The sequence below is a fragment of the Aquarana catesbeiana genome, linkage group LG07 (genome assembly GCF_042186555.1).
Source record: "Aquarana catesbeiana isolate 2022-GZ linkage group LG07, ASM4218655v1, whole genome shotgun sequence".
Lineage (NCBI taxonomy): Eukaryota > Metazoa > Chordata > Amphibia > Anura > Ranidae > Aquarana > Aquarana catesbeiana.
The window spans coordinates 286,781,570-286,800,267 of NC_133330.1; the positions used below are offsets into that span (position 1 = coordinate 286,781,570).

The window sequence follows — 18,698 nt, forward strand, 5'->3', positions numbered from 1 at the left end:
TAAAAAATGGCTAGGGCTCTGGAGGGCAATGTGTCTTTGACTGTTCAGACATTGCAGAGGTTATGATGGATACTGAACCCTCAGAAACTGCCGCTGGTTTCGAATAATCGTTTGGGGTTTCTGGGGCTGCTCTGTGCCAGAGTGTTCCTTTCCTCTGGAAAAAATTCAAACTAATCAGTCTCAAGTTTTTACTCATTCCCAGTGTAGGCAGTGCGCAGGCAGATGTCCACAGTTGACAGCATCTGGACCCAGAAGAGTGGTTTCTGGAACCGGAGGTCTGTCAGAACCTGTGTCCCTTGAAAGGGATGCCAGAATTAGACCTCCTGGTTCAACAACAAACTTGAGAGATTTGTATGCAGTTCCAAGGATCCTCTGGTAGGAGCAGTGCATGTTCTAATGCCTTGTAAGTCCTCCTGTAGGCAGTGCTATAACGCAAAGGTTTAAGAATTCCTGTGTCCCTCAGTGGACTATATGTTTATATTTCAAATCCTGCCAATATTCACTACACTTCCATATTTACAGTAACTTTTTGGCGGACATCCTAGTGATCAGATTTAATGAATTTGACATTTCCTAAACAAAATTAGCTAAGAATATTAATGCAAGCCTTGTGCGATTTGCTTGAATGAGGAAGTCACGCAAGAGGAAATCCTCTTGATACTAAATGGATAAAAACTTGGTTAACCACCTAGACCAAGTGACCTATCTGCTGCTTATATTAAGAAATTCTAATATATTTTAGCAGCAAGTCTACTTGCAGTCATATTTTGAAGAAATTGCTGAGCACTAAAACATTTCTTTCAGTTCTAATTTCTGTCAGGTCTAAACCAGATCTTATTTTTATTTTATTTATTTTAAAATAAAAAATGTATTTATTTTTTTTATTTTATTTATTATATGCTTTACATATACATTGTACATTCACATCAGTCCCTACCCTCAAGGAGCTTACAATCTAAGGTCCCTAACTCACATTCATACATACTAGGGACAATTTAGACAGGACCCAATTAACCTAGCAGCATGTCTTTGGAATGTGGGAGGAAACCGGAGTACCCGGAGGAAACACACGCAGGCACAGGGAGAACATGCAAACTCCAGGCAGGTAGTGTTGTGGTTGGGATTCAAACTTATTCTCTAGAATTACAAAATCTTATAGGTTTATTTAGTAAAGCTAAAGGTGCAAAATGCAGTAATCTTTACCAACCAATCAGAATTGGCTGAACTTGCCCCAAACTGTGTTTTCTTCTTAAAACTTTGCTTTCTTGCACTCTCCTCTTGAATGAGCCCATAAATGTTTAAATCAATTAGGCAAAAGCAGTGTACTAAATGCAGTGCTACCTCCTTCTACAGTCTCTGCCGCTGGAGGGCTTCATGTTAGTGTAAGTTTCACATAATGTGCCATTATGCGATGCATATTAGCACATATTAACTTTGCCTTGCAGGTTTTAAAAAAAAAAAAATGCTGGCGGTTTACTATCGCTTTAATGCTTAGATACACAGGCTAAATTTAGCAGTCTCAGATGTGTTGGTTAACCTGGCTATAACTGACTAATCTGTCCGCCTCAAAAACTTTTAAGTACATATAAGGCTTTTATGTGTCGCACAAAAATTTTTCTGACAATTAGGCCCCTTTCACACTGGGGCGGTTTGCAGGCGGTATTGCGCTAAAAATACCGCCTGCAAATCGCCCCTAAACAGCCTCCGCTGTTTGTTCAGTGTGAAAGCCCGAGGGCTTTCACACTGAAGCGGTGCGCTGGCAGGACGGTAAAAAAAGTCCTGCCAACCGCTTCTTTGGAGCGGTGTATTCACCGCTCCTAAACCGCTCCTGCCCATTAAAATCAATGGGACAGCGCGGCTATACCACGGATTGTCCGACAGAGTCCGGTCCGCCGGACCTAGTCCCTCAAAGTCCGCTCGTGTGTACGCGGCATTACACGCCCATGTGCAACAAAATATTTGGTAAAGTGTTTGGGTGAAGTTACAGTTGAAAGAAATCTGCGATTTTCCTATTCAAGGCAAAGGAACAGCTTCATTCAATAGTCTCCCAACCCCCTGCTTAAAAAATGATTCTGTTATAAACTGTTTTACTCCAATCGTTAGGATTATTTTGTATTGCAGTTTCCAGCAGGTAGTTCTGTAATACTAGTCTGTCTGAGAGGTGGTTGCACAAAACTGTCATGAAATTTAAGTAAAAGTACCATATCTGTGGTTTTCTTCTTGAATATTTGAACAAAAAGGAGATGTGAAAGAAAAGTGTTCTCTTTTTTTTTTTTTTTTTTTATTTTTTTTTTACACTGTATGGTAACTGAGAGCTAAAGCTGGTCTATAGTATTTTTGAGTATCATTGCTTAGAGAGTACTTTACACCAAAATCTCTGCTATAATATAAAAACATAGATATTGGTGCTGCAAATGAAGGTGACCCTACACCACAGAATCCAACCTGTGGGCCCAGAGCTGACGTTCCTTCATTTTTGTCCAATCAGAAGTGGAAGATGTGTGCAATTTCCACTGGAGACCACAGAACCTCACCTTGCTGCCCACTTCAGATTGGGGAAAATCAATACTAAAATGAAACCAAAGAAGGTGCACTGGCCTAGTGCATTATGCTGTGATCCTTTTTTTTTGGTGCCGAAACCCGGGAGCGAACCATGCTGTGATCCTTTTTAATATTAAAAGCAGATACAAATGTTCTCAGAAAAGTACACAAACACACGCATGTATAACAATCTAGTCCCAAAACTGTATCACATCTATCCAGGGGGGCATAGCCTACATGTTTCTAGGGCAAACCCCTTGAAAATAGTGACAATGCCCTGTGAGTAGGCACTGCTGTGTCACACAGTTTACCGTGCCTACCATCTGAACTACAAAGGTGCTAAGAGGAGGAGCTTCAGGAGGCGGAGTCAGTACAGGAATCACAGTCTACCCAGTTGCCTACCTGTGGCGTCTTACACATGTCCATGAAAACACCTCCTTTGTACACAAGGCGTCTCCTGTATGTCCTGCAGTTTCTTATCTCCCCTGCTCTCCTGTGCGCAGTCCTGTAAGTCCTGGTGTCTGTAGAAGATCTTATGACTGGGAGACAGTCGTAAGTCTTTCTCATGAGAAATCAGTGTAACATTTTCAACCAAAACAAAAGTAACACACAGCTGTCTTATCTCCTGTGGTAAGTGAGAGAGCTGCAGCTGACAGAAAAATGTTTATTGTGTGCACAGGGAATTAACTCTTAAGTAACCGGGACACGCCCTTATTTTACTACTTAACCATTCATTTCGACCTTCATAACAATTTCATCTCCTGTTCCACGTTTCTATTTTAAATTATTTGCTGGAAAAAAATATTATAACGCACATACAGGATTTACTGTTAAAAATATATGGTTTATGGTATATCTATTTTATCTTAAATCAGTAAGAACTTTAAATTCCTGATGCATTATGAGAAAAATAAAATCTAAAAAAAATAAATAAATACATTTTATTTCTTTTGTAAATTTAACATGCTTTGTACCAAAAATGTTGTTTTAATGTTGTAGTAAATAGAACAAGCAGCAGAATAAAATGTATGTTTTCCCCACATTAATGGTACTTGTGTTCAAAATATTACTGATCAAACTTGAAAAAATAAATTTTTTCTTTTTCTTACATCATGGGACACAGAGTTAAAGTGATACTAAATGTTCGTTTTTTATTTTCTAAATATGTTCCTTTAAGGTAGTGTACTGTTGGTTCACTTACTTTTCCCTTAGTTTTCCTTTGTAAATGCTTTTTTTTCTGTGTGTGAATTTTCAAATTCCTGTTCCTCCTCTAGAAGCTTGCCCCCCATCATCCGAGCCGTTCTGGTTGGGGGTTAGTCAGCGTGCTCGCCCTCTCCCTTGGGACTACATGCCTGCGGGGAGACTGTGTACATTCACAGGCATGGAGGCAGGGGAGCCGCATGCGTGTCTAAGATGCTGTAGCTCCGCCTCCCGTGCTTTGCTATTGTAATCTGAATGACCATCTCAGCACAGCCCCGCCTTTACTCTGCCCTACTCCGCCCCCTTTTTTGCTAAAGTGGAAGTGTGGCTCAGGTTTGTCGTCACACAACGAAAAAGTGGCACTGCGCATTCGCGATGCTAGGGGGTAAGTTATTTTTCAACAAAATAAAGCATTGAGACATGGGTAGTTGGGGGAGTTTGCTTTGAAAATTAAAAACCAACAAGTGAAAAAATAAATAAATGAGGAAGCACATATATAACTTTTTCACAGTAGCGCGCAAAGAAAAATAGTTAACATTTATAAATGTGTCCAACTAAATATAATCATAAATAAATGTCCATGAGAAAAAAAATGTGAAAATATCTTGCAATTCCACACGAAATATAAATGACAGTCCTCTTGAAAAGTGCAAAAAACTGATAAAATAACACCAATGCCTCCACCACAGTGATAAGTGGGAGTTCAGCTTCCTTAGGGAACAAGCTCACCAGATGCTGTTGCCATTCACTCTCGTGTCATTCATTCTTGTGTTTGTCAAATGTACTCAGAAATTAAATTGAAGAGCTGCTGTAAGACGCCACACTCCGTTCAGATGCTTGACTTTAAACTCCACATATTGGAATGAAAGTAGAGACAAAGCCTCCGATCGTGTAAAATCACTTAGGATAGTAGATTTATTAAAAGATATATATATATATATATATATATATATATATATATATATATATATATATATATATATATATAATATATATATATTACACATACATCAGAAGATGCAAGTAAGACAAGCCTTCATGTTACATGGTACAAGAAAAGCCAGGAGGCACTGTGCTGCGATCTCACCGCTCCTTTACTCGCTAGGCATCAGATCACCTTCCCAGCCTCTCAGCATACAGTTGTCGTGTAGCCATGGCCTAACGCGTTTTGTCACTTAATTTAAAATTAACTAAATGGCATTTTAGGTTTGTGGTGCTCAGTCACAGTTTAGTTCCACTTAACTACTTAACGACCGGCTCACGCAGATATACTTTGAAAAAGTGGCATGGGTGTGCAAAACAACGTACCCGTACGTTGCTGCGTCATTGGCGGCTAGCAGGAGCATGTCCGCGGGTCCCGCAAACTATGTCCGCTGGTGGCCCGCGATCGTGACATGGAAAGGCAAAACGGGGAGATGCCTGTGTAAACAAGGCATTTCCCTGTTCTGCCTAGCAACATACCAGGGTTCTACTGCTCCCAGTGATTATGTTCTAGTGAGCCCATCCCCCCTACAGTTAGAACACGCCCAGGGAACGCACTTAACCCCTTGATCGCCCCATAGTGTTTAACCTCTTCCCTGCCAGTGACATTTACACAGTAATCAGTGCATTTTTATAGCACCGATCGTTGTATAAATGCCAATGGTCCCAAAATAGTGTCAAAAGTGTCCGATCTGTCCGCCGCAATGTCACAGTCATAATAAAAATCACAGATCGCTGCCATTACTAATATAGGGCTGCAACTAACGATTATTTTCATAATCGATTAGTTAGCTGATTATTGTTTCGATTAATCGGTTAATAAGCTTAAAAGAAAAAAAAGTGTGGTGTATAATTTAGTTAATATGTAAAGTTTAAAAAAAGGCAATTTATCCTTTAAATATCTCTAGGCAGTGGTAAATATAAATAACTATTTGGTTAGGGAGCAAAATATCTAATCCACTCTGAGAATAACAGACAGAAGAGATATACTATTAGAGGAGAGATATACTGTATATGCTATTGGAGGATATATACTATTAAAGGGCGAATCTGGTAAATATCATCAGACTCAGAGATCACATTTTTTTTATTTAAAAAACAAACAATGTCTTCCTTCAAAAAAAAAAAAAAAATGGCATTTTAAGAACATTCGTTCGATTTTCTAATCGTTAGTGGGGTCAAATCGACGTTCATTTTCAACCACAGTGACAATTTGGAAATAATAGAAAACTTCTTGGTCAAAGGAATTTTCAGACGGTGTATGTGGTTTTCCTTCATTTTAAAATCAGAATGTTAAAAACAAGTGAAAATTTCAAACATTCTTTCATTCAGTGAATGTACAAAGATTTTTCGTCTGAATATTCTCGTGTGAAAATTGATCCGTGTGGCCAGCATAAGGCTCGGTACACACCTATGCAGTTTGCTTTTGATCTATTTCTGCAGTGCTTCTTGCTGTGCATTTTGATTTTTGCACACGTGATTTTGCTGCAATTTGCGTTTTTGCATTTTTTTTGGCCAACTTGTTGTTGGGCAGATTAAAAAACACAAATTTCTGCAAAAACGCATTACATGCGTTTCTGCAGCTTCTCCATTGAAGTAAATTGAACCAAAAAAGCACTGTTTTGCGTTAAAAAAAAGTCCCTGACCCTTTCCAAATACGCAGCGGCTGAAAAAAAGCATATATGTGAACGTGTCCCATAGTAAACCATGTAAATGAACTGTAGTGCAACCAGGTCTAAGACGTTTAGTAACATAATGGGTTTAAAAAAACCCCTAAAATTAGCCCTTTAAAGAGCCCTTGCACACTGGGGCGGGGGCGGCGTCGGCGGTAAAACGCCGCTATTATTAGCGGCGTTTTACCGTCGGTATGCGGCCGCTAGCGGGGCGGTTTTACCCCCCTCTAGCGGCCGAGAAAGGGTTAAATACCACCGCAAAGCGCCTCTGCAGAGGCGCTTCGCCGACGGTATAGCCGCGCCGTCCCATTGATTTCAATGGGCAGGAGCGGTAAAGGAGCGGAATACACACCGCTCCTTCACCGCTCCGAAGATGCTGCTGGCAGGACTTTTTTTACCGTCCTGCCAGCGCATCGCTCCAGTGTGCAAGCCCTCGGGGCTTTCACACTGGAATGAAAGCAGCGGCACTTTCAAGGCGGTTTGCAGGCGCTATTATTAGCGCAATAGCGCCTGCAAACCGCCCCAGTGTGCAAGGGCTCTTATAGTACAAATAAAAGCAGATAATCACTACTGTAAGGGGTTCGGTTTTTTTTACTGTAGAACTGTGAAAGTAATATTTACTGTAGTGATTATTTGCTCTTTTTGTACTATAAAGGGCTCATTTTAGTTTTTCTTAACCCCATTATGTTACTGGCCTATTAATCGATTATGAAAATAGTAATCGATTAATTTCATAATCGATTAGTTGTTTCAGCCCTATACTAATAAAAAAAAAAAAAAATAAAAATGCCATAAATCTATCCCCTATTTTGTAGACACGATAACTTTTGCGCAAACCAATCAATATACGCTTATTGTGATATATATATGTTTTTTTTTAACCAAAAATATGTAGAAGAATACATATCTGCCTAAACTGAGGAAGAAATTAGTTTTTTATATATTTTTGGGGTATTTTTATTATAGCAAAAAGTAAAAAATATTGCTTTTTTTTTTTTTTTTTTAAATGTTCGCTCTTTTTTTGTTTATAGCGCAAAAAATAAAAACCCCAGAGGTGATTAAATACCACCAAAAGAAAGCTCTATTTGTGGGAAAAAAAGGATGTCAATTTTGTTAGGGTACAACGTCGCACGACCGCGCAATTGTCAGTTAAAGCGACGCAGTGCCGTATCGCAAAAAAGGACTGGTCAGGAAGGGGGTAAATCTTTCGGGGCTGAAGTGGTTAAAAGGAAATCTGTGATTTACCCTTGATTTACAAAGCAATAGGTTTTCTCTCTGGGGAAAACAAAAATCCTCCCTTGCAGTGGTGCTGCCCCTGCACTGCAAGAGTTAATGCACATTTATAGCTAGAGTTCCAGAAGAAGCAGTCTTGCCTGATCCCCTGCACTCCCCCCCCCCCCCCCCCCCCCCCCCCGCAGCCTAAGCTCTTTTTTTTTTTTTTTTCTTCTATTTCACACCAGCTAGTCAACCAATAGATTTAAAGGAGATTATATATTCAGATTGTATCATGTGACTGCAATTCAGATAGTAGTAGTTAAGGTTTTTAACGGCTTCCCTCCTGGCCTATTGTATCATGATGGCCGAGCAGGAGCCCTGTTATTCTGGGAGGACATTGTATGACGTCCTCCCAAATTATAAACTCTTCTTTTGTTTTTTTTTTGTTTACATTCTTTCACCTGTCAGTATCTCTGATCACCGCCACACCAGTTATATGATGACTTTGTACTGCACTGGTGACAGTATGTAAAATGTTTAAAAATTCTAAGAACACTTTTTTTTTTTTTTTTTACATTTCTTAATTTAAATTTATTTATCTATTTCAGGTACTTATATAGCGCCGCCAATTTTACGCAGCGCTTTACATAGACATTGTACATTCACATCAGTCCCGACCCTCAAGGAGCTTACAATCTAAGGTCCCTAACTCACATTCATACATACTAGGGACAATTTAGACAGGATCCAATTAACCTACCAGCATGTAAATAGCACATTATGAATTTGCCTTGCAGATGGAAACAATTTATTTTTTTTTTTTCCCACAAGAGTTTGCTTACCACTTTAATTTTTCTGGATTGTAAATTGTGTTCTTTTCTGGTCTCTAGGTGAGCAGAATATTATACAGCTTTTACACAGCTTTCAAGCGGTCATGTAAACAGACATCAGACGTAAAGGATTCCACCCTCCCCACCCCAGACAGTGATGTGTTCACCTTCATGGTGTCTCTAGAGGTGAAGGAAGATGATGGCAAAGGCAATTTCAGGTAATGTTCTGCTTCAATAATAACGCCTTCATGTTAACGTATAAGCTGAATATCATTTAAAGCTGAACTCCACGCAAACAACTGCATATATATATAGTAACCCTGGTGGTAAAGTTTGCCCCAAAAGCTGTAACTGTTGAAATAGAACAATCAGCACAAGGGACCTAACTTCCATTTTAGTAGGGATGTGTCCCTTGTGCTGATTCTTCTTGGCCTAGGAGACATTTTTTCGTCTTTCCTTTCCCAGCCTCTGCCCTCTCCATTCTTAGATTCTGTGTTATTCATCCATTCATAGAAGCTGTAGTAAGGCTTCTATGAATGGTAGATCTGCCAGGAAAGGATGGGTATAGTCAAACTCATTTTTCCTAAACCAACAAAGAAATCAGCACACGGAACATGTCAATACTAAGGTTATTTGGTTTGCAACCGATACTAGAATCGTTATCGATGCTGGTGTTGGTGTTCGCTTGGTGTGGATTGCCTTACACTGCACTGCGTTGAAAAAAACATACCGCACACCGCCCCACACACCACCACAACCTTGTGGTGTGAACCCGGGCTGTTAAGGAGACCAGGCACACAGACTGCACACTATGGGGCTATTGTCTATAACGACCTGCACTAGATGTAAATGAGATCCTGGTGACCTGATCCATCTACTGTGGAACTTCCCAAAACTACATTCATTTTAGCAGGGAGTTGTGGACACTCTTAACAGGATATTTCAGATCTCTAAATCCTGCTTGCTCAATCTGCTGAAGGAATTTGAATGGAAGAGTGTACTAGAGTTGCAATTGTCCGAACCCTATTTTTAGCTCGTAAGTTAATAATGACACATTGGAAATCAGAAAATCCCCCTACAGTCATGGATTGCTACTGTGGGTAATACGCTCCGGATGGAGAAGGTGATTTATCAGCAAGGGGGTTGCACACAAAAATTTGAAAAACTATGGGGTCCGTGGCTGGATGTGCCTGGGCTCGCCCTGGCGGATCTGGTCATAGACAGGCTACTTGGCATTAATGCTGGCTGAGAAATGTATTCTATTAAAAAGTAATTGACTGGATTAGCTTGATTATATGTTCTAACGTTGTGGAAAAGAAAAGATAGGAAGAAGCATATGTTTGAGATGGTTTTACTTTGTAACCTATTCTGGTTATGGAGCTGTTATTGCAGATTCGTGTTTATGCTTAACTGGCTGTTAATTCTGTTGGCTGCATTGTCTTGAGATGTATGTTTTTTTTTTTCTACCTCAATAAACTTTTGTCTTTGGATAAGAAAGAGACCAGGCATTTTGCCTTGCCATATGGTGGGACTGCACTGGAATAGCTGCCCAACGCAGTCCCACCGCATCTGGTGTGAATAGAACCTTGACGTAAGTTATGTGCTGACGTTCAAACTTAGGCTTTAAAGAAAAGTCAGTATCTCTCTCTCTCTCTCTCCCTCTTTCTCTCTCTCTCTCTCTCTCTCTCTCTCTCTCTCTCTCTCTCTCTCTCTCTCTCTCTCTCCCTCTCTCCCTCTCTCCCTCTCTCCCTCCCTCTCTCCCTCTCTCCCTCTCTCCCTCCCTCTCTCCCTCTCCTCTCTCTCCCTCTCTCTCCCTCTCTCTCCTCTCTCTCTCTCTCTCTCTCTCTCTCTCTCTCTCCCTCTCCCTCTCCCTCTCTCTCTCCCTCTCTCTCTCCCTCTCCCTCTCCCTCTCCCTCTCCCTCTCCTCTCCCTCTCTCCCTCTCTCCCTCCCTCTCTCCCTCTCTCTCCCTCTCTCTCCCTCTCTCTCCCTCTCTCTCTCTCTCTCTCTCTCTCTCTCTCTCCTCTCTCTCTCTCTCTCTCTCTCTCTCTCTCTCCCTCTTTCCCTCCCTCTCTCTCTCCCTCTTTCCCTCCTCTCTCTCTCCCTCTTTCCTCCCTCTCCCTTTCCCTCCCTCTCCCTTTCCCTCCAACTTATTGGGCAGTAAGAAAGTCTAAGTCTACTGATATGACTGGATCCGTGCCCCTTCCTGATTATGTTCACAGTGGTGGATTAGCCAAACTGTGCAAACGCTTAAGCACCAATCCCTAATTTTGTTTTTTAGCTCTGTGCAAAGCCCTGCAAAGGTGCACATTACTTTAAAAGCTAGTTATACATTGGGGCAGTGTCTTTTTTTGTTATTTTCATCTTTAACCTAACCTGTGGGTGTGCCTCTTATGCACCCTACCCCTTTAGTCAGACTGACTTGTGGAAACATACCCTTGAGTCCATCACCATTTTCAGGGGTTACTTTGCAACACTTGAGTTCCGTTATGATGCTTTTTTTTTTGACAACATCATGTTGTGAGTATATTCTCCCTTTTCAAGTAGGTATGTTGTTCCACCTGTTTTGGTGGGTTATTGGTTCACAGCCTCTTGCTGGTTCACGCTTAATGTTCCTTCAGGTATAGTCACTCCCCAATTTCTTGATTTCCCTTGGTCATTGGCAGCTTCCCTTGTTTTGCAGGTGGCTTCTCATCTGGTTCAGTTTTGGGCATTGGTCCTTCTGATGGTTTTGGTTGGCAGGTGGCTTTTAGTCCTTTCATGAGGGCCTGTCATTGACTGTTGCCCACTCCTCAGTTTGACTGCTTTTTGATGTCCTGACTGTATATGGATTCCTATGTCCCTCAATGAATGATAAAGATTGTGTGTTTATCGTAAAATCTTTTATCTTGGGATTCACTGAGAGACACATACACGTCCCACACCTCTGTTTTTTGCTTTTGCCCTTGGTACTGCTTTTTATAACACTGAGACATGCTGGTTAGAGGAGGGGGTTATACGGGGGCTGGCTTTAAATTTTTCTGTTTGCAAGTATCCAAACCTCCTGTAGGCAGTAATATAACCAGTACAAAAATCTTACTTTTCTAGAGAGTCCTTCCCCTGGCCTAGCCAGCCCCCTGCTTCTATGAAAGGGAAATTGGTTGGATCTTTATGAGGCACTGATTAGGTGCTTATGCAGACAGCTAGCCAGTATACTTCTTTACACAGAACCCAACTTCAGACATGGTGGGCAAATAAAAAAGAAAAAGAAAAGAAAGTCGCCCACTCAAGCAAAACATATAAATATTTCTAATATTTATAGTATTTTATTTTTTATGGGATCATGAAAGGGTGAGCAGTTCCCCTATAGTGAGTTCTTTAAAAAGTGTACCTTTTTAGATTTGTCAAAATGTTCTGGCTTATAATAGTACCAGCCATGGGTATCTTCTGGTGACACCAAATGTCTTTCATAAGCCTCAGGTGATAAATCCTGTCCTTGACGTTTACTAGCCCAATGTAAGAGCCCTTGCACACTGGAGCGATGCGCTGGCAGGACGGTAAAAAAGTCCTGCTAGCAGCATCTTCGGAGCGGTGAAGGAGCAGTGTGTATACCGCTCCTTTACCGCTCCTGCCCATTGAAATCAATGGGACGGCGCGGCTATACCGCCGGCAAAGCACCTCTGTAGAGGCGCTTTGCGGTGGTATTTAACCCTTTCTCGGCCGCTAGCGGGGGGTAAAACCGCCCCGCTAGCGGCCGCATACCGACGGTAAAACGCCGCTAATAATAGCGGCGTTTTACCGCCGACGCCGCCCCCCGCCCCAGTGTGCAAGGGCTCTAAGAGATTGCGGTGGAACTGTACGCAAAAAGTAAATATTTCCTATTTTAAAGAGAACATCTAAAATGATTAAAGTAGATGTACTGTATAACCGATAACTAAAACCTCATATAAGCTTTAACATGCAACAGTAATTTCAGAAGTTGCTTTCAGTCTTATAAAACCTGCAGGTTTAAGTAGAACAATGAGCACAATTCACTAAAGGTTATCGCATGCATTATGACAGTCATGTGACCACTTAAAGTGGTTGTTACAACATTCATGTATGTCACTGCCAGCCCCTCTATTATAACTAGTCATAACACACAGGGTTAGTGTTTTGTGAAAACGAAGCTTGTAAATACCTTTCTAGAGCTATCTTCAGGCTGGTCATGTGACTCCTGGCCGGTCTCCTGCTCCGATCCAGGGCTACTGCAGGATGGGCTGAGATCTCCCTCTGATGTCAGCCGGGGAGGTCACGTGGCAGCTCAGCCCCTCCTGCTGTAGCCCTGGATCTGAATAGGAGACTGGTAGAGAGTCACTTGACCTGCCTGAAGATCGCTCTAAAAATGGTATTTAGAAGCTTTGTTTTCTTAAAACACTAACCCTGTGTGTTATGACTAGTTATAATAGAGGGGCTGGCAGTGACAATGTGTAATCTTTTATTTCTACTAATCGTGGCAGGAGAGGGGGGGGCGGAGCCAGAGACATGGGCACTGAGCTGACAGGCAGGGAGGGGAGGGGATGAGGGGGACAAAGAAGGGCTGCGGATGATGAAGGGATGAAAACTGACCACGGTAGTCAGAGCTTAGCAGCCATGATTATCGTGGTTAGCACAGAGAGGGGGACACAGGAAGTGAAAAAAGGAAAGCCCAGGTGGGCTAAAGCTGCGCTAGAAAAGCAAAAATGTATACTATATATGAAATATAGTGAATGTGACAAGCTGCCAGCGGTAAATAGTCTAATACAAGAGCTTCAAGTAAATGTATATATAAGGTGAGTGCAGTGCTAATAAAATAACAACATGACAAGTTTTTCAAATTTGCAAGTGAAAAAATATGTAAAAGGGAAAACTAAGGCATCATCCCAGTGAAAAATTCAGTCCATGAATAAAGAAAAAACATCCATCCATCCATCCATGTGCAATAACGTTGACAAATCGTAAAAAATTGTGACAGATCCTCCAAAGAATGTGCATCCAACTCCGCCCCCAAGTGAGTAAGTAGCCTGCTTACCAGCTATCCGTGACTACTAAAAAGCAGTCTCACCCAGCACAGGGAAATCGGTCTTCCCAAGAACCTTAAAGATATCTGGAACCACAGCTAGGAAAATGCCACTCAGAAAATATAAAAGAAAGTGCTTCCATAGTGCAGTACATTTTTAAAATCCAATTTAATATAATAAGTGGGTTGCACTTACAAAATATATGACGTATCAGAGGCAATACAGCAATGTGTCTCATCAATGAAGTCTGCAGCGTCTCTTCAGGCTTCCGTTCGCTTCTTGTTCCCTTTGCCCATCAAAATCTTGAGAAAAACGTGATGACGTCACATTCGCAGGCTCCACCCTAGGCATTTTGTCACTATCGGACGTCGTCTGGGGATTGGCCAGGTGAATGTGTCATCACGCATGTGGTTTTATATAGCCCGACAGCGCCATCTTAAATACTGGACGCCAGGCTAGTATAATAATAATAAAGCCGACAATTTAACTGCTGGCCACCAATGTAAGCCAGGAAAAAAGGAAGCCAGGAAATATATAAGAGACCTTGCCATCTAGTGGCGGAAAAGTATAATGGAGCTAGAAAAGAAATGAATGAACGTTCACTAAAATGGCAAAAAATCAGAATAAAAAAGAGCAGGAAGCCGTGGTGGCACAGTGTACTCGATATAAAAAGAGACAGTAGAATACATAAGTAAAATACAATATTAAAATTGATATTAACCAATTAAAAATATTCTAAAAGTAATAAAATATATAAATTAATTGAGACACTTCTTTAAAATAAGGAAAACAAAAGATGAATCGTTAAGCATTATTAATAAAACAATTAAAGTGGATGTAAACCCGACATATTTTTTTTTTTTTTTTTTTTTTTTAGTATCATACTGTAGAGTATAAGATTTCCTATCATTTGAGCCCAGTCTTGCCACACAGAGTTAATCCATCTCTGAGCAATCCTCTTTTATTGTTCAGTGAGATAAATCTTGACAAACTGAGAAACAACTTTGTCAAATCCTCCCCCTTGCTGTGAGTGACAGGTGATTTACATATCTCGTGCACTAGCCTAAGACACAGGCATTATTTTTTAATTCCCTCCCCCACTCCTTTCTTGAGCAGCTCTGCAAGGATTGGCTGTTCCACACCTCAGCATGATTTGGCATGCTGAAGTCATGTGGTTACTTTCCTGTCTTTTCACTGGATGTTAGAGATCATAGCAGAAGTTCAGCAGAAGTTCAGTGTTAGAAATACACAGGAGAAAAAGCATATTGACAAGGGGAGTGTAGAGGTGGGCGGGGAGTCTACTGGCATCACGACTCCACCCACCGAGCTCCAGACAACAGACCCACCCACAGAATCTGCAGTTTTTCGGATCTCATAACAGACAGAGGGGAGACATTTGACAGGTAAAGATACATGCAGGAGGCATGTATATCCTTATAGATAACCCCTATGGCAGTAGTTTAGAAAGGATGACATTGGGTTTACATCCACTTTAATGTCCCAGTCGATCCATCTGGTTTCTAACCTGGAGATTGATCTGACCATATTTGTACCTCTCCAATGGGGACGGATTTTATCAAAGGCCAGAAAGAGAGTCCCTTTAATGTTTTTATAATGATATTTAGCGTAGTGTCTAGATGGATTGTGCTTTCTGAAACCACGTTTAATATTCCCCACATGTTATCATAGGTGTACATGCAATGACCTTTTTGTACGTCCAATATATTGTTTGGAACATGGACGTTGAATTAAATACACAACATATTCTGTAGAGCAAGTAATAAAGGATTCTATATTGTACAACCTATTAGTCTGGGTAGATTGAAAGGTCTCATATTTACGTCGCCTAAACTAATTTATCTGACATATACTGTACTTTCTACATGGGAAATAACCTTTCATGGAGTGGAAAAATGAAATGGTTTTAGGAGGGTCTACTACATTGGGGGCAATACTGTGACTTAAAAAAGGTGCTCCTCTGTACATCACTAAGGGGCGGTCTGGAATGACAGGACCAAGTATTTTATCATTTTTAAGTATACCCCAATGCCTATTAAGAATTTTTTTAACAGAGAAATGTTGATTAGAGTATCCAATAATCATGGACCATCCAAATTTATTGTTTGGTGCACAGTTACCATCTCTTGTTCTATTAAGCATGTGATCCCTATCCATATTTTCCACTTTCATAATGGTATCATCAATCTCATTCTCGAGATAACCCACATCTAAAAACCTAATTTTAAGCACTTGTGTCTGCTGTTGGTAATCAGAAATTTCTGTGCGATTACGCCTAATGTGTTGAAATTGGCCTTTCGGGACAGCATTAAGCCATGAAGCATGATGGCAACTGGATAGGGGGATATAGGCATTACGGTCGGTGTCTTTGAAGTATGGTAGTCAAACGCCCATGTTTGACCATGATATTGTTCAAGAAAATGAATCTCGGAGTGACTGGCCTCATTCTGTAAGGAAATGCCTCTTTCATTCTGATTAAGTCTAGAGAAAAACGCCTCAAACTAAGACAAATCCCCATCCCAAAGGAGAATGACATCATCGATGTACCTTCTGCATAAGCGTAACTCTTTGGGGGGATCGTTATCAATCACCTATATTTCCCAATGGGCCATAAACATGTTAGCCAGGCTGGGCGCAAAATTTGTGCCCATCGCTAAGACACAAGTTTGAAGGAAAAACTCGCCCCCAAACCAAAAATAGTTATGGCCTGATGCGAAAACAAGAAGATCTATAATAGTGTCATGGATTGATCTTGTTCAAGTGTTCCATTGTAGCGCTCCATATAGCTCCATTATACTTTTCTGCCACTAGATGGCGAGGTCTCTTTTATATATTTCCTGGCTTCTTTATTTCCTTGTTTACATTGGTGACCAGCAGTTAAAATGTCGGCTTTATTATTATTATACTAGCCTGGTGTCCAGTAGTTAAGATGTCAGGCTATATAAACCACATGCGTGAGGACACATTCACCTGGCCAATCCCCAGACGACGTCTGAAAGTGACGAAATGCCTAGGGTGGAGCCTGTGATGGTGACGTCATCCCGTTTTTCTCAAGATTTTGATGGGCAAACAGAACAGGAAGCAAACGAAAACTTGAGGAGACGCTGCAGACTTCATTGATGAGACACATTGCTCTACTGCCTCTGATACGTCATATCTTATAAGTGCAACCCACTTTTTATATTAAATTGGATTTTAAAATGTACTGCACTATGGAAGCACTTTCTTTTATGTTTTCTGAGTGGCATCGTCCTAGCTGTGGTTCCAGATATCTTTAAGGGTCTTGAGGAGACCGATTTCCCTGTACTGGGTGAGACTGCATTTTAGTAGTCACGGATAGCTGGTAAGCAGGCTTCTTACTCAATTGGGTGTGGAGTTGGATGCACATTCTTTGGAGGATCTTTCACAATTTTTTACAATTTGTCACCGTTATTTCACATGTATGGATGTTTGTTTTTTTTCTTTATTCATGGACTGAATTTTTCACTGGGACACAGGAAGTGGCAGGATCAGGCATGTTTTTTTACAGTTTAGAAAGGGGCAGATTACACAGCACAAGCACAGTGCTGTTTAATCTGCTAGAAGGGACCGGGATCCTTTTATTTATTTTTTTTTTTCAGGGTTACAAGCCTTTTAACCCATTCGATAATGAAAATGTAAATTCACTATTGCTTTTATGCAGCAAAACCAAAAATGCTTGTTAAATACCGTATAACAAGGCATTAAAGTCAATTCACAGAAGGAAATAAATAAATGCATGCGGTTATAAAGTACTGGTGGAAGCTTGCGATAACTATGGCAGTGGTCAAAATAGGTGGGAAAGTGTAAGCTGGAGCAGGTGTTGGCTATATTTTAGTGAGGAGTTGTTTCTGGAGGCTGGCAGACGGCATAGCAATGAGGATGGAGCCCTTTGAATCTAGTCTTCTGGAATTTAAAGCAATGCACAAGAGGAGGAGAAGATCTCAAGTGGTCCTTTTAAAGGAAAGAACCTTTAGGGAGCGCACACTGCTGTATCAATTCCCCTGCAGAAGTTCAGGTTATCTAAGCCACGTCTTATAGTGCTCTATACCAAACTCATAGGGTACCTTGAGCTCCCAACACAGATAAGCCATGCCATACCAGCCATGACTAAGTTGCTGGCTGCCTTCTTTGGAAAAGCATCATACCAGATGTTACCTGGAGAGATAGTTGGACTTTCCATGCTTGCGATAAGTTACCCCACATTTCATGTGGTATTTATTTAAAGGGGTTGTAAAGGTAAAAATTTTTTCACCTTAATACATTCTATGCATTAAGGTGAAAAAACTTTTGACAGTACCGCCGCCCCCAGCCCCCCCGTTTTACTTACCTGACGCCTCGAATCTTCGCTGCACGTTCTTGTCATCTTCGCTGCAGCTCAGCCTGGTCGCTGATTGGCTGCAGTGGATGGATTGAAAGCAGCGCAGCCATTGGCTCGCGCTGCTGTCAATCACATCCGATGACGCGGCGCGCCGGGGGGCGGGGCCGAGTGATACAGCGAGCGGCTATAGCCGCCGGCTGTATCACGGGAGCGCGCCCGCAAGCACTCACCACCATGCGAGAGAGCTCGCATTAAGGTGGTGAATGCTTGCGGGGAGGAGCTGAAACAGCCGCCGAGGGACCCCAGAAGACTAGGTTCGGGGCCACTCTGTGCAGAACGAGCTGCACAGTGAAGGTAAGTATGATATGTTTGTTATTTTTTAAAAAAAAAAAAATTACCTTTACAACCGCTTTAAGGCATACTTAGGAAAGATAACGCATGCTTGTTTTTAAGGAGAGTTTTTGTGAACTACACGTTTTTGTGTTTTTTTTTCGGAACGTTGTGCGTTATTTTACCACATACTCGGATGCGGTAACATATCGCTTAGTGAATTGTACCCACTACTTGGTGATTCTGCCATGAAGTTTGTTTTTCAAGCACTTCCTGTTATAGGGTAACAACTGTCTTCCGTTTGTGCTCCTGCGTTGTCATCCTGTGGTATAGGCTACAAGCAGCAATACCAACAACCCAAAATTATTCAGGCATGAACCACCATTGTCATCATCAGAAAGCCTACTGAAGTAATGTGTAGCCAATGGTTGAAGAAAGTGCATGTAGACAGGAATTTGCTAAAAAATGTTGCAGGAATTTAGAAGTATCAAGATGCAAAAACTCAAAACACACACACAAAAAAAAATGAAAGTGGTAATACTGACACATAATCAC

General features: G+C 41.2%; 1 protein-coding gene across 2 annotated transcripts in view; it reads left to right on the top strand.

The window, feature by feature from the left end:
- RABGAP1L (RAB GTPase activating protein 1 like) overlaps positions 1-18,698 on the top strand; it is a 595,387-nt gene that overhangs the window by 92,138 nt on the left and 484,551 nt on the right. For both annotated transcript variants that reach the window (XM_073593438.1, XM_073593437.1), the window contains exon 6: positions 8,501-8,658. In XM_073593438.1, the coding sequence (XP_073449539.1) occupies positions 8,501-8,658 (158 nt within the window). The remainder of the gene's footprint in view (positions 1-8,500; positions 8,659-18,698) is intronic.